At 36.1% G+C, this 16,361-nt stretch overlaps 1 protein-coding gene across 1 annotated transcript; it reads right to left on the bottom strand.

Annotated features, from left to right (window-relative positions):
* Positions 1 to 4,261: 4,261 nt before the first annotated feature.
* Positions 4,262 to 9,114, bottom strand: LOC133286874 (importin subunit beta-3-like). Its single transcript, XM_061484374.1, has 9 exons — positions 7,696 to 9,114; positions 7,293 to 7,361; positions 6,786 to 6,941; positions 6,043 to 6,147; positions 5,928 to 5,930; positions 5,774 to 5,839; positions 5,505 to 5,672; positions 4,524 to 4,598; positions 4,262 to 4,411 (listed from the first exon to the last, which is right to left on the bottom strand). Exons 1-9 carry the CDS (start codon positions 9,112 to 9,114, stop codon positions 4,262 to 4,264), a joined length of 2,211 nt encoding a protein of 736 aa, XP_061340358.1.
* Positions 9,115 to 16,361: the final 7,247 nt, after the last annotated feature.

Here is a 16,361-nt window from a genome sequence, read left to right as displayed (position 1 = left end):
GATATGACAATCAAGTTCAATGTGCTTGCTACGTTCATGAAATGAAGGATTGTGAGCCAAGTGATTGGCAACTTGATTATCATAGTAAATCATAGCTAGAGCCACTGTATTCCCCATGTTAGTGTAGCTACTGCTCTGTATTCCGCCTCTGCTGATGATCTACTGACGGTGCTTTGTTTCTTGGATTTCCATGATATTAAAGAAAAGCCAAGAATGACACAAAAAACTTGTGGTTAATCGTCTAGTGTCAGGGCACGTTGCCCAATCAGCATCTGTAAATCCACGAAGTGATGAATGATTTTCTGATGGGAAGAATAATCCTTTTGCTGGGCATCTTTTCGAGTAACGAAGGACTCTACATGCTGCTTCAAAGTGAAGTTCCATGGGATTAGCTACGAATTGGCTCAATTGCTGGATTGCAAAAGAGATATAAGGTCTTGTGTTCGTCAAGTATAGCAACCTACCCACCAATCTCTGATAGCAAGCAGGATCAAAAAAAGGCTTTCCTTCATTCTGTTTAAAGCGAATACCAGGTTCCATTGGAGTAGATGATGGTTTTGCACCAAGCAAACCACTATCAGTGAGTAATTCTAATACATACTTACGTTGATTAAGAACCGGCCCTTGGTGAGATCGTGCCACTTCAAGACCAAGAAAAAACCTTAATGGTCCAAGATCTTTTATTCGGAATAAATTGTCCAAGTGATGCTTAACAGATTTGATCTCCCCTATATCATTCCCAGCCAAAACCATGTCATCTATGTATATAAAAAGAGCTGTGAATGATTCACAATTAGTTTTGACAAAGAGTGAGTGGTCAGCAGCTGATTGACAGTATCCCAATACCTTGAGTTCAATGGTTAATCTAGCGTTCCACTGCCTGCTGGCCTGCTTGAGGCCATATAAGGATTTTGTAAGTTTGCATACATGTTTTGGACTAGAAGAGATAACACCTTCAGGAACTGTCACGAATACTTCTTCAGATAAGTCTCCATGCAAGAATGCATTATTTATATCAATCTGTTCAAGGTGCCAATCATGTGCAGATGCCACAACAAGGGGTAATCGAATACTGGTTAATTTCGCAACAAGGGAAAAAGTTTCAAAATAATCTAACCCTTCCATTTGATTATATCCTTTTGCCACTAACTGTGCTTTGTAGCGAGAAATTGTTCCATTTGGGTTATGTTTTATTTTGTAAACCCATTTGAACTGAATTTTTCCATCTCCTTATTAGAACTGATCATTCTAATTATAGGGCTTTGAGGGTTAGAGCTCACAATAGACATATTGGGGTTTTAACTCTGACTGTGGTAAAATAACAATTTGTGCATAATCTAGACATAGGCTTGTATGAATTGCAGACTTTTTAATTCATCCACTTAATGCTTGATTCAAGAAGGATTACTAGGACACTAGAATTCTAATTGGGTTAAAGGGTTAAATACACTAAGATATTAGGGTTTAACTAATTAATTTGAGCAAGATGAATTGTCTGAATTAGTGAGTTAATTAATTATAAGAATTAATTCAGATTTCTAAAGGAGGATCAAAGGTAAAGTGTAGCCTGGCTACAGTTTGTCATTACAATTTCTTTGCTCGTATCTTTTCTTTGCGTTCTTGCTTATTCTTGAATGTTCTTGCAATTATTTTTTGTTCTTTTATTTTTATTTTAATTCAAAAATTATTCTCAACAACCAAATTGATTTGTCCAAATTAAAGGGACTAGTTAGGATAATACTTGGTGTATTAATCCTCGTGGGAACGATACTTTACTTCCACTTTTATTACTTTAAACGATCGGTATACTTACCGATTTCGCAACAAGTTTTTGGCGCCTTTGCCGAGGATTAATTTACGCCAATATTATTCGTAGCTTTCGATCTTTAAGATTGGACTTTTATTTATTTGTTTGTTTTATTTTATTTTTATTTTATTTTATTTCAGTTTTTAAATTTTTAATTTTTTATAATTTTTAATTTTTTTATAATTTTTATTTTTTTTGTTCTCTGTGATATACATTTTTTTTTTTTGGAAAACAAGGAAAATAAAACAAAACCAAAGAAAGAACAAGCTAGGGACCCATCTCGGGGCAGCAGCAACCGTAAGGTCATTCAACAACAGCGATAAACAAAAAGGGGGAGGGTCATCGTAGATGGAGGTCTCCCAACCCTGCAGAAGCGCCTCTGCAGCCAAGCGGTCAGCAACTGAGTTCCCCTCCCTAAAAGTATGGGATAACTTGATCTCCCAAGGATTGCTCAAGAGTGACTGAATCCTTCTAACGAGCGAAGACAAAGGGTTATGGGCCACACAACCTTTGGAAACAAGCTGGATAACCGAAAGAGAGTCATACTCCACCCAGAGCTTTGGATACCTCCTCTCCCAAGCGAGGTCCAGCCCTACAAACAAGCTCCACAGCTCCGCTAGGAAGGAATTGCCACAGCCAAGGAATTTCGAAAAACCTAGCAACCAAGCTCCTTCGCTGTCTCTAATTAAGCCGCCACAACCCATCTTATTGGAATCACGAGAACAAGCTCCGTCTGTGTTAAGTTTGGCCCAAGCAAGCTCCGGAGGGGACCATTTAACAAAAATCTCTTTTTTTTGGTTCGGATGGATACCCGCCCCCAGTAAAATAGAGTCAGCCAACTCCATATTAGAAACAAATAGCCTAGCACGGTTACAGATCCCAAATTGGCTCGAGTAGGTTCTGTTAAAGATGAGACTATTCCTTTCTTGCCAAATGAGCCAACAGGTGACCCCAAACAGTTTAGGCCAGGTAGAGTTTGCAAATTTCCTTCCGGAAACAGAGAGGTTAGACTTTAACCATTCATAGAAGGTAGGGATAGAGTTGTTAAGGTAGAAATGAGAGGCACCAAAATACAACCAGATGGGTCGAACCTAGATACAGCTCAGAAAAATATGTGAGTTATCTTGGCTACCGCATCTTTGGAGGAAGGTAGTTGAAATTCCACTAGATTTGGAGGAAGAATTGCTTGACATTGAAGACGCAAAACTTTTTGGGGGTGAATATGCAGAGGATCCTCACGATCTAATAGATAAATTTCTGAATTTCTGCAATGACATAAGGATAGACGGAGCCACTGAAGACTCCATTAAGGTACATTTCTTTCCTTTCTTTCTGAAAGATAGAGTTAAGACGTGATTGAAGACTCAACCTCGACGAAGCATCACCACATGGAAGGACATAGAATTCAGATTTCTGAGCAAATATTTCTCACCATCGAAAGTCACAAAGACTAAAAAGGAGATCGAGTCCTTCGCACAAAAGGAAGGAGAACATTTATATCAAGCTTGGGGTAGACTTAAGAGATTATGCAGAAAATGCCCAGTTGAAGATTGGGAATTTGTTCGCATTTTATACAGCGGTATGTGCCCACTTTCAAGAATAAAATTAGATCTGGCAAATGAAATACCATTTTACACTAGGAAACCTGAAGAAGTTCTTGCGCTGATCGAGGGAGTGGTTTACGACGAATACCAAGCACTCAACGACCAGCTAATAGTTAAGCAATAAGTTGAGGAGAAGTCATCCATTCTAGCTCAAGAGAATTATATAGAAAATGCCGCACCTCTTCTCAAGCAACTCACTGAAGACATTGAGGAAAATTCATACTTGAAGGATCAGGATGTGACAATAGCTACTAAAGAATTCGAAACCGAGGAGGAATCTACTACACAAGAAGAACCCAAAGTTGAAGGAGAAGAAATTGTACCTTTTACAAACGACATTTTGTTCTTTGACACCAGAGCCATAGTCATGGCTCTAGCCCAACCACGATAATTCTTTCCATTCGTAAGTGCAGAAACTAAAACAAGTGATGGATTTTCACTTGGACGGAGGAAATATGGATTTCCTGGATCAGAAAGATCAAAAGCGTTACTTCGATTACTGATATTTTCTTGCCTCGTAGGTGGAGGTTGATTATTCTCAAGAACATCAGTTTCAATGATCGGAACGGAACCCTGATTCGCCATAGTATCGATTCTTGAATCAAAGAAAAAACTAGAAAAGTGGAGAATCTAGATATGACTTAAATGAATCAAGAAAATGGAGGCGAAAATCAAGAGAGGCGAAAATCAGAGCTCCGCGAAGAGCTTTGATATCATATTACAATATGAGGATGAAAATGATATTTTCATTATGGTAAGAAAAATGAATCAAAAAGATGATTACAAGTTAGCTATCAGTAGAAATATAAAGCTACTTGATAGACAAACCTGATTACAGTGATCTTAACATTCAATCAAAGCCAGGGTAATATAATGTAAAGGCAAACCTATCATCGTTTATGTCAATATCTAGTTGAGCAGATCGAAGCAACATAGGCATCACTTTATTCATAAATCTGTCAATATCCACTCTTGGGCATTGGAAGAATTGATGAAGTGCCTGCATAATGTTTACTTAATGTAGGAATGCAAAATTTAAACTAACATAACAAGGAGACAGGGGGAAGCCACATAAATGACCTATTATTGATTTCAGTGACCAAGAAATATACCTTTAAGATGTGGGTTCTTATTAAGTAATCTGTACTCCTCAATTTTTCTACGAGTGATAGGAGAGAATATATGGCCTTCACAGCATTACAAGATAAATTAGCACAGAAACAAATAATTTCATATTTATTTAACATCCTTTCATAAGAATCCATACACAAATTTCACTCGGATTCTGAATAATGTGTATGAAAATCATAAGTTTGAGCAAGATTTAGCTTAAACGATTGCAAAATTTTCTGCATGACCTTAAAAAGTGCACCTTTTATTTTCCCCTTTTAATTTCCCCATACTTTCAAATCATGATTTTAATGTTGATTTCAGTATTGTTTTCTATATGACCTTAACAAAAATTATCCATCACATTAAGAGAAACTAATTTTTTTTATTTCAAAAAAATAAAAATCAAATCAAATGTACATACAGTGATAAATTCAACAATAGTTCTAAATACTAAAGGTTCTTAGTTAAAGGAGAAAAGGAAAATCTTAGTGATTTCAAGCATAATCATATGATCCATTTTTTAAAATTGTCAAATGCAACTAAAATCTTCTTACATGTTAATGAATCCATTTTTAAATTGTCAAATACAACCAAAATCATACTCTTAATGATTCTCTGTTTTGAGTCAAATTATGTTGCACTTCAAATCAAACTTTTAGATAGATGTGCATCACTTTCTGCAACTTTCCAGATCCCTAAGAGTACAAAATTGTCCAGGTGATTAAGCAATGACACCTTATATGAAAACAACCGTTTTACAAGTAACAGATATGTCTTGTATCACTCAGCAAACAAGAAGCAAGAATTAGTCTGATATCTTTTTTTTCAGCTATATATAAGGGAGGGGGAAAAGTTTGATTAAAAAATCTAGTACCAATATCTATCAGGTTGAAGTAACCAATAAAATTAAATAAGGCCTGAAACAACTTACAAATTTGCCTTGGAAGAACCAAACAATAGGAATTAGCAGAAATACTCACCACAACAACTTCCCGTTCTTTGAACTTATCTTGCTCAACTCTCAAGACAATACTACTCATGCATTCTAGACATTTGGCACGGAGCAACAATTTAGGTAAACTAGAGTAATGAAGCAGAGTGGCTTTAAGTGAGTTCATTGTTGCATCGTAAAATTTACGAAAATTGGCCTGCATGGAACAATTACACATCAACTCGCATTGGACTTGGGGTAATAATTTAGTTGAATCAAAACCTACATCATGCTTGGACTTCAGATATTAAGACATACTGGTATCGAAACTGCAATTAATGCCAGGGTTTCCACTGCTTCTTCCTGTAACTTCTGCTTTTCATGCTGAAAGCTCACATAAACATTCAGCTTATTGTGATTACAAACAACATAATAAACCATAGAAAAATAAGGAGTGAGATTACACGAATACAGCCTACAAATATGTAGAAACGAGAATGTAAATTATATAAGTCATATGTAATGATTACATAAGCACGATACATTTGCAAAAGAAAAGTTGATAGCCAAAATTGCAGGTCATATACCTTAAGAAGTAAAAGCAATATTTTCACAATTACTTCCCCAAAAGATGCCGTTCTGTCCAATCCACAATTTGTAACAAAGAAACGAATGACTACAACAGCATATCCCTGCAGAAAATATTAAGCAATTGAATAAGTAACAAGTAAAAGGGATATATTGCAAAGGTATTAAACAACTGAATAAATAATGCTTGGATGTGTACAGAGAAAAATTTCATTGAAATCAACTTCTGAGATTATCATTGTTGTCAACAATTGGGGATAAATCTTAAATGTACAGATTCCAATATGAGTAATAACTAGTAAGTGATAAATCTTGTATTAGTTTTCCCTATCTCTCTTCTTCGACTGACTTCTTCCTACCTTCTTTCTTTCTCCTCTCCTTCAATTTAACGTATTCCTTCTTTCTGTTCTGTTACAACCTTGTTTCCCGCCAAAAAGTGTGTTTTGTTACTCTACAATCCCTTCTAGCGTACACCTTGGTAATAGAAAGGTCCTTTCCTTACTACAATATTCCCGCTAGAGCTTTCACCTTGTCCTGGTGGAAATGAAGAAATTCTCAAACACTCGGATGATCCATTCCTACATGGCTTTAAAAGGTGTCATCCCAATAGAGTTGTGGTAGTTGGTGTTGTATCAATACTCAGCCCAGTGTATCAGTACTCAGCCCAGTGCAACTACCTCAGCCATTGCTTGGGATTGGGGCTGCTGAAACACTTAAGGTAAGTTTTGAGACACCTACTCACCACTTCGGTCAGTGATGATGATCGTGGGAAAACCATGGAGTCAAACCATGAAATGAGCGTGAGCCTGCCAACAATCACCATTATAGTGTCCACCCCTTGAGTATGATGAATTTCCTCCTCAACTATATGAACTGATGACATCACTCTGAGTATTGGCTAATTCCAAATAAAGACAGAATTTGAAATCATAGTTTCGAGTTTGACTAGAGCAAGTTAACTGCATTTTTTCTATGTCATGTTGTCCAGAGGGAAATTGAAAAAATAATAATTATAATCAATTGGAAAATTGGACCTAACAATGACAGATAAGTAACAGAAAAAAAGCAACTGTTCATTCACAGATGTCAAACTCCCAAATTAGTCCGTTTGTACCTGTACCCGGTGACAAAGGCTGGTCTTAATGATGAAAACTAGTTTAGCTAGGAACTTCATATGATATTGCACATTCGGTATTAGTTCTTTATAACCACTCAAACACTTAGTAGCATGGATAGCAGCCCAAATTACGCGGGGGTGCAGATCATTTAGTAACGTAAGGACCACTCTTTCAACTTGCTCAAAGTGCTGAATCTTGTCCTGTGGCAGCAAAAGAGAATTTAAAAAGACAACCATGTACGGATGAAATCATTAGCATCGCAAACAAAAGGACATGAACAATTTTTATTTTTTAAAAAAAAAAAATAGGCAATGCTTAGACAAGCCACAAATTCATTACACATAGACATGGACAAAGAAACTATGCAAAATTTGAACTTTCCCATCAGGATTGTGTAATGTCGCGTGCGACACAAGTATCTGTTAGGAACATGATTGCTCTATTGATTAGTGGAAATGTATCCATCAAGCAGATACTTCAAAGTTAAAGCTGAATCACATAATACTGATAGGAAAGGAAAAGAATCTTATTTACCTTTTTGTGTCCATCTGCAATAGTGCCAAGAGCCATCATTCCCGCATGACGTTTCCGCCAATCCTTATCAGCTACATATGTTTTTCTTACCATCTCAAATACTGTGGGAACGACTATACTTGCATCCCCTCCCAAAGAGAGCCATCTTAGCAAGAACTTTCCACGGGTGAAACTCTCTGACATCCCAGCCTCTTCACATTTCTCATTGTCCACTTCATACCAAAGAGGATCATCTTTAACACACAACAACATGTCCATAGAAAGTGAAAGAAACCTCTTCACTTTCACAGGAGACAGATTCTTTATCAAACTCTCCATCACATTCGTGTTAACCTCATCAAGCTCCTTAAGAACATGAATCGCCGCACACCTTAGCTCCTCACTCGCCCCTTTCATTTCCAGGAGTCGAAGCATACCCGAAAACACATCACCCTCTTTCCCCTCAAAGAGTTCACCATCAATATCCAGTGAAATCAGCTCCGCCAAGTTTCGAACCCTACCCACCACAGTCTTTTCTTTCGCATGTTGATCAATGAATTCCAAGATTATTGGCAAAAGAGAAGCACCGACTTTGGTTCTCCAGAGATTTAAAGATAATCCGATCAATACAAGTGAGGCATCAAATTTCAATTCCTGCAATTTCTGATCGGTTGAGTCACTGTAATTCAAGACATTCGTGACAAGCGAAATGTATTTCCCCTGCTCCCAGAATTCTCTGCTATCAGCAACTTCCAATGGAAATTCCGTTATTAGCACGAGCCCCTTTCTACTGTTCAATTTCGAATCACCAGAAACGCACGAGCAAGCATACCCAAGAAGCTCTTCCCAACCACCTAGAGGATATTCATAAACCCTGTAAACGACATCGCCGATCGTTTCGCAGAGCAGAGGGAACAGTGATTCTTCGTTCTCCATCTTCAGTGATTCGAGGAGAGGCTTTTTGAGTTCCGCAAGAATGGAGGCATTGATTTTCCGCATATTGTCGCCGTGGGTTTCGGCGAGAATCTGGTGGAGAAGAGCCACGGCCTCGGTTCGGATGTTTAGCGGGGGTTGAAGGCTGAGGAGTTTTGCGAGCTTGAAGGAAAACGCGTTTGGGTAATGGAGTGCGAGGGAATCGAAGAGGCGTTTGGGTTTGATCTTCTTCTTAAGTGGGGTTTTGACAAATTCTTCGATTGCGCTTTGCAATTTCGAGACGTCCTCCGATTGGAGGATCTCATTGGCGTGGGGTTTGAGATCGAAACCGTGGATGAGTGATGCGTCTTGCTTTGCTTCCACGCTCCTTCTCTTGCGCGATATTTCTTCCAAGCTGTAAGTTCGCGGCGGCGATAACTGGTGGCGCGGTAGGGACACCGGAGGCGAGGACAAGGTTGACGGAGGTGGCGAGGAAGATCTCTGGATTGAGCAAGATGTCGACGCCATTGTTGACGAAGCTCCGGTAATGGAAAGTTCAAAGAAAGGTTTTGGCGGGAAGAGTAAGGTATAGTAATTGAATCTGTTTTATCTGTTATGACGGTTCAGGAGCGATTTTATAGTCATCCGGGACCAAAAAATATAGGATGGGACTGAGGTGAGAGAAAGAGAAAAAAAGGTGAGGAGAGAAGAGAGAGAAAAAAAATAAATAATACAGATGTCCATTTTTGAGTAGAAGGACTAGGTGGTCCGAGAGTATATTAAAAATTTCCGACGAATCAGCTATTTTTGTATTGTATTTCTTGTTTTGTTTTCAACGTAGATTTGAATAAAATCAGAAAAGTTTTTAATCAAAGTAAAAATCACAAGAAAATAATTTTGATTTTTTTTTTTAAATAAAAAAATAAGTTTAAAAATATTATTTCATTAATAAAATTCATTTTTTTTTCTGTGGTAGAGCACTTACCACGTCAGGAACCTATCCACAAGTACGGGAAGACTATGAAGTAACCAATGCAATGAGTCAATGACTCTAATCTGCCTTTGCTCACCCAATTGGTACCGAATCAGATATATATATATATATATGTATAGACTTTCACGCTATTGACGGCTGCGGGCTTTCTCCAACTCCTTGTGTTTTTCGTAAAAAATGAGATTATTAGGTTATATTTATCATCTTTTATAACTAAATTTTAATAGTTAATTTTAATTAATTTAATGGTTATAATTTATTAAAAATTAATAATTAATTAATAAGTGTGACATGATAAATTATAATTTTTAAATTGACAAAATTCAATATCCGCCGCTTAGGAGTAGGTGGGATCTTGACCTGGCTAAAATTCAAAAATTAGTCACATTTCTAATATGGCTAAATAACTATGACCAAAATTCTGGATAAAATTTAGTGTTAAACTCACCTAAATTTTTGTTTGCCCTAGTTTAATGAATTGGTTAGCTCCGCCACTAATTCAATAAATAATATTTAGTTGGAAGATATTGTAAGCGAAAATAAGTTGTAAATAGAATATTCCTCATTTTGGAGAAGGATATAGTTACTACCTCTTTTCTTACTACCTCTTATTAATAAATCTTAATCGTTGATTTTCGTCAATCTAACGGTTTTAATTTATTAGGTCATACTTATTAATTAATTATTAATTTTTAATAAATTATAACCGTTAGATTGATGAAAATCAATGATTAAGATTTGATAGTAAAAAGTAGTAAGAAAAAAAGATAGTAACTAACCTCCCCTTTTTGGGAAGGATATAGTTACAAACTAAATTATTTACAAATTACTTACCAAAAAAAATTATTTACAAATTCTTATAATCAAATTTTAATCGTTGATTTTCGTCAATCTAACGGACATAATTTATTGGATCATATTTATTAATTAATTTTTAATTTTTATTAAATTATAACCGTTAAATTAATAGAAATCAACGGTTAAAATTCAGTTGTAAGAGTTTATAAATATAATCCTACATGTTATTACTGTTATTGTTATTGTTATTATTATTATTATTATTATTATTATTATAAAGAACATTTGAGATGCCCAAATTCACAAACAGTTTATAAGGAGATTATTGTCACTCGATTTCTTTTTAAGTTTTTAAAAATTGCAACCGTAAGTTTTATTAAAACAACAATTTGGAATTAATGTCAATTGAAGATTGACTTTTAAATCAATTAGCACGTTAAAGGCGCGCCTTTCACTTGATTGGGTCACTTGGCAGTTGGCACTACAGATGATGCATTGTCTGAGTCTGAGTGTTGTTACTTGTTAATTAGGCAGCATTTTTGTTATCTTATGTTTAATTCAGTATATTATATATATATATATATATATATATATATATATATATATATATATATAGTGTTTTAAATTCCTATGAATTTTAGTTAAACATTTTATTATTTTCATGATCATAGTTGAAAATATATAATTTCTATTTTCAATTCTAAATTTGTATGTAACCCAATTTTCATGTGTTTGACGTTATTTGGTCATGTTTCCAAATGAAAATGTAAAATATATTAGCCAACCTAAAATATCAATTAATTGTGAGTGTGAAAAAATACAACACAAGAGTATCGTATGCAACAATGCAATATTCCACCCGAAATTGATAGTGCGTTATTATAACCAAATGTTATTTAATTTTTCAAATTCGTTTACCAAAAAAAAAACTAGAGTAAACACTCTTTTTGGTCCCTGGTGTAACATCCCCGTCTCGAGCTGGTTCAATTAACATACATATGATAAAACAGAAAACAGCGGAAGACTTAACTTCTGAAAATACGAGCTAACTTTTTCTTTTTCTTTTTAAATTCTCATTCGTCGTAAACGAAAATCGGGCAGAGTTTCCTCCATAAATCGGACAACTGGGGATTTTCCAATCCCTCACAGAAGCATTTCCTGATAAACAGTTTATACAAATATAATCAAATGCCCATCCATGGGCGCATGCATAACTTGGCTCAGTGCCACTATATCTAACAGCATGCAATCCAACATGTAAACATATCTGAATACTACTTCATCATATAACGTGCCTGAATACCCAAATGTACATGCATCAAAGCGACAGACATGTACAAAACATATACAAGCCATATACACAATAAAGGATCAATATCATGATCCATCAAATGCGAAAATACTAAAATACATCAAACACTCCAAAAAGGTAGTAGCCTACAGCCACTCAAAATCCGATCTGTCAACTGCCTCAGCCACGTGTCGTGTCCCTGCCTAGTGAGGACTCACCGGGAATCTGGGCACCTGAAAATATGTCCCCTAAGAGGGGTGAGATTACAAATCTCAATAAGCTCCAGGTTTATAGAGAATTCTCCATACCCTGGCTCACTCCTGCATGAAAGTCAGATACAAAGTATACGAATACAACATATAACAGATATCATAACAGAACAGAGCATATATCCATATCATATCAGAGATGTGCGCCGTCATTCCCAAGGGAGGACCCCAAGCGGAAATCAACGCACGTGTTCCCGAGGGAGGACCCCAAAGCGGAACCAGACATATCAGAGGCGTACACCATCAGTCCCGAGGGAGGACCCCAAAGCGGACGTCCGGGTACTATACAATCAATGGCCAGAGATTGTTACAGAAATCATATTACAGAAGTCATATCAGAGCAAAACATATCATGTTATCAAATAACTCTATATGAATGCATCTATACAAAGCATCTAAATCACAGTCATACAGTCCAACCATAGTTCACTAACCATGGTGGAGCACTCAAGCAGGAAAAGACTCCTTAAACATAGAGCTTACCTCTTGAAGCTTTACCAATACGCTTACTTGTTGCACAAGTTACTTATATGTCTTCAAGAGATTCCGATCCTTTTTAGTCCCTAGGTGCACCTAGAGCAAGAATCCACAAATACAAATCAATAAAATGCTATCATGCCTAGACTTTCCATAAGGCATACATTTTATCGCTTATCTTCCTTTCTTTATACTTTTGCCAATGTTATGCCAATACACAAGTCTAGACCACCTTATACTCGTTAGCATTCTTTCATTTTAATCAAGTATTCACTTGAGAATTTTCAATATCATTCATGCCATTTTACTTCAAAAGCCGCGGACATACCCTTAGGAAATCAAAGTATTTTTCAACCATTTTTCAAGTCATTTCACTTCTTAACTCATCAATTTTATACAATGAATTACAACACATTTTATTTACAATAAAATGTAACAAAATATACCCCTATACCACCCTCTAGGTCGAACACTACAAGGACATAGACAAAGGTTCTTTTTCTTCACTTACATGTAACTTACACATACAAATACATGTTTTCTTAAGGTTCCAACTTAATTTTTGGAGCATAAAGTCCCTCCAAAGCCCCACAAGGCCTAAACCTAAGGGCATATTTCATATAATTTTTCCCACTTTGGCATTCTCAGTAATTTATCAAATTTCCACTTAATTCCTACACATTAAACCTTCTTAATACTTAAGATAAAAATTTTGCACAACAACCTACTCTTCACCTATGATGGCCGAACATGTAGAGGAAAACATAGGATTTTTTTCTAATTTTTTTTTTTACATACATACAAATGCTTATTTTCATTTCTTAAATCCAAGACATCAAAGATTCATCATTAAATCAAAGTTTAATACACAATGCTTTCCTACCAAAACATACTCATAACTTTTATAACTCAAATCATCAAAATAATACCATGGAAATAGAGGTTCGTTACCTCCAAAAGCTTATACAAGGTCTAGAAGGTGACCAACAAGCAAGACTCCACCAAAAACCCCCTTTTTCACCTTGGATGAATAGTAATCCGAAAATGGAGTGATGAATATCTCCCTCCACAAACGAAATCAGCTCAAATGGAGGGGTGGAATAGCTTCCTTGGACGATTTCCTATGAGATTGGTATATTGGGTGGAAGATTTGGTGGCTTAACCATGGAGAAATCAAAGAAGGAAGAAGACAACCCCAAACCCTTCCCCCATGGCTGCAGCTCGGTTTTGAGAGTGAGGAGAGGAGAGAGAAACTGATTTGGAAATGAGACTTAAGTGACTTAAGAAGGTGAGCACATGTGGCCTTTTACCCGGGTATTTTTCTTTCGCGTATTTTCACTTAAACTAACCCGGAACTAACTCAAAGCTACAAATATATTTTTATTTTTCTAAAATCATTTATATTACTTTTTAATTCTTACAAAACAATATTCATAATTCACAGTATGATTTTTGCACCGTTTTTGACGAAATGCACTGTGAATCACTAATTGTACTTCATTTACTTATGAAACTTAAACTTATAAACTTATCATTTTCTTGGGCCTATATTGACTTGCTTGGCATATATTGGACTTTCTTATTCTTATTTCATCAATTATTTGTTTCTGGGCTCTACCGGTTGCTTAAACAGCAGTACAAAATACCCGGTAGAAACACTATTCACGAGATTTTCACAGAAAGTGCCAGACTATACAATTTTTCGTTCTGAACTCATATTTTTCGTCAGAATTTTCAAATTATGTTCCTAAAATTACTTTGCTTATTTAAGCTCTACCGGTTAATTCACAAAACTGTAAATTCTCCGGCAGAACGCACTGTTCATAACATAGTCATGATTACAGTCAAAATACTCGAAATCGCTCACTGAATCTAATTATGGCATTTAAATCCTTAAATTAAATCTCTAACTAAGATTTACCAGTTAGGGTCATTATACCTGACAATATCAACGAAATCCTTTTTAGTCCCTGACAATAAAAAAGAACCAAATTGGTCCCTAAAATTATGAAAAAAGGGTCACGTTAGTCCTTCTGTCAACTCCTCTGTCACGGTCAAACTAACGGTGCTCATGTGGCACGTAAGTCTGCTGACGAGGCTTGCAAGAGGACCATTTTGGTCCCTGACAAAATGCACGGGCCCATTTTGGTCCCTGACCACATAAAACGGGGCCCATTTTTTCTGTTTTTAAAGTCAGATTTCATTCATGAAGTAGGCTTTGTTTAAGCTTTTATCCTTTGTTTTTCCCGTTTGCATTTTCTTTTACAGAGATCTAGCCTACTGTATAATTATTTGAAAAAGGGTGTTACCCCCATGAAGACTAGTTCAACATATTTTACTACCCTAAAAAATATCATTTTCTAAACATTCTATAACTGTTTTCATATCTATATTTCTTTTGGAAAGGACACATGAACAATTATAAGTCATGGCCTAACATTTTCCATTTGACAATACTCCAAATGCATGGCAAGCAGCAGAAAAAAAATGCATTTAGAATTCCAGATGAAACTCACCAGGATTAGAGAAAAATCTCCTACAGTCATTGGGGTATGCCACAAAAAGAGCATTTTGCAGATTAAATATTGCTTGACACACCAAAACAAACCACTCCCTCAGTACACCTGGTCCTGTAGCTTCCTCATTTTTGAACTCCATAAATAGACCAGCATGCAGGGACTCAGGCTTTGCTCGAGTTATGTACTCGAAAGATTCAGCTAATAAATTAGACCTGTCAATAAGCATCTCATGCAACTCTTCATAATCTTCTTTTACCTCAGGGAACAGCAACATCGTCAAATGCCTCCTAGATTCAAAATTGGTCACACTTTTGTGCTCAAGAATCCACTGATGATCATCAGTTCTCTTTCCATGCTAAATAATTAGTAGAGACAACATGTTTCTTCTATGCATCAAAACTCTCCAAAAAATTTCTTCGGCACAGTCATAGAGCTTTGAGAGTTGATGCAACTCCTTCAAGATGGAAAGATACTGATCCCAAATAGACATTATCTCCTTCCCCTTGTTCCTTGTTAGCCAAGCATTCCTCCATGCCACGAAGGCAGTCATCCATTTTGATCAATAACTAAATATATATAAGACGAAGGTAATCAACCTCTTCTGCAAGCAAAGGGTCCTCCTGACAGCATTTTTCATCAGTCACAGAACCCTCCAAAGCTTGCTGCTCTTTGATTCCGGTCCACCTCCATTACTTTGTTTTGGTGTGTCAAGCAATATTTAATCCCTAAAATGCTCTTTCTGTGGTATGCCCCAATGACTGTAGGAGATTTTTCCCTAATCCTGGTGAGTTTCATCTGTAATTCTAAATACATTTTTTTTTCTGCTGCTTGCCATGCATTTGGAGTATTGTCAAATGGAAAATGTTTGGCCATGACTTATAATTGTTCATGTGTCCTTTTCTAAAAGAAATATAGATATGAAAACAGTTATAGAATGTTTAGAAAATGATATTTTTTAGGGTAGTAAAATATGTTGAACTAGTCTTCATGGGGGTAACACCCTTTTTCAAATAATTATACAGTAGGCTAGATCCCTGTAAAAGAAAATGCAAAAGGGAAAAACAAAGGGTAAAAGCTAAAATAAAGCCTACTTCATGAATGAAATCTGACTTTAAAAGCAGAAAAAATGGGCCCTGTTTTATGTGGTCAGGCACCAAAATGGGCCCGTGCATTTTGTCAGGGACCAAAATGGTCCTCGTGCAAGCCCTGTCAGTAGACTAACGTGTCACATGGATATCGTTAGTTTGACCGTGACGGAGGAGTTGACAGAAGAACTAACGTAGCTCTTTTTTCATAATTTTAGGGACCAATTTAATCTTTTTTTATTGCCAAGAACTAAAAAAGGGTGTTTACTCAAAAAAATTATTCAAATTCAAATACCTCTAATTACTTAGAGTTTAATTAGCAAGAGAGGAGAAAAAACGGCG

This window comes from Gastrolobium bilobum, unplaced genomic scaffold (genome assembly GCF_033153095.1).
Source record: "Gastrolobium bilobum isolate Gb01-03AN ecotype WA unplaced genomic scaffold, APGP_CSIRO_Gbil_v1 utg3261, whole genome shotgun sequence".
NCBI lineage: Eukaryota > Viridiplantae > Streptophyta > Magnoliopsida > Fabales > Fabaceae > Gastrolobium > Gastrolobium bilobum.
The sequence above is the reverse complement of the archived record's forward strand: the minus strand, read 5'-3'. Positions and strand labels throughout refer to the sequence as shown.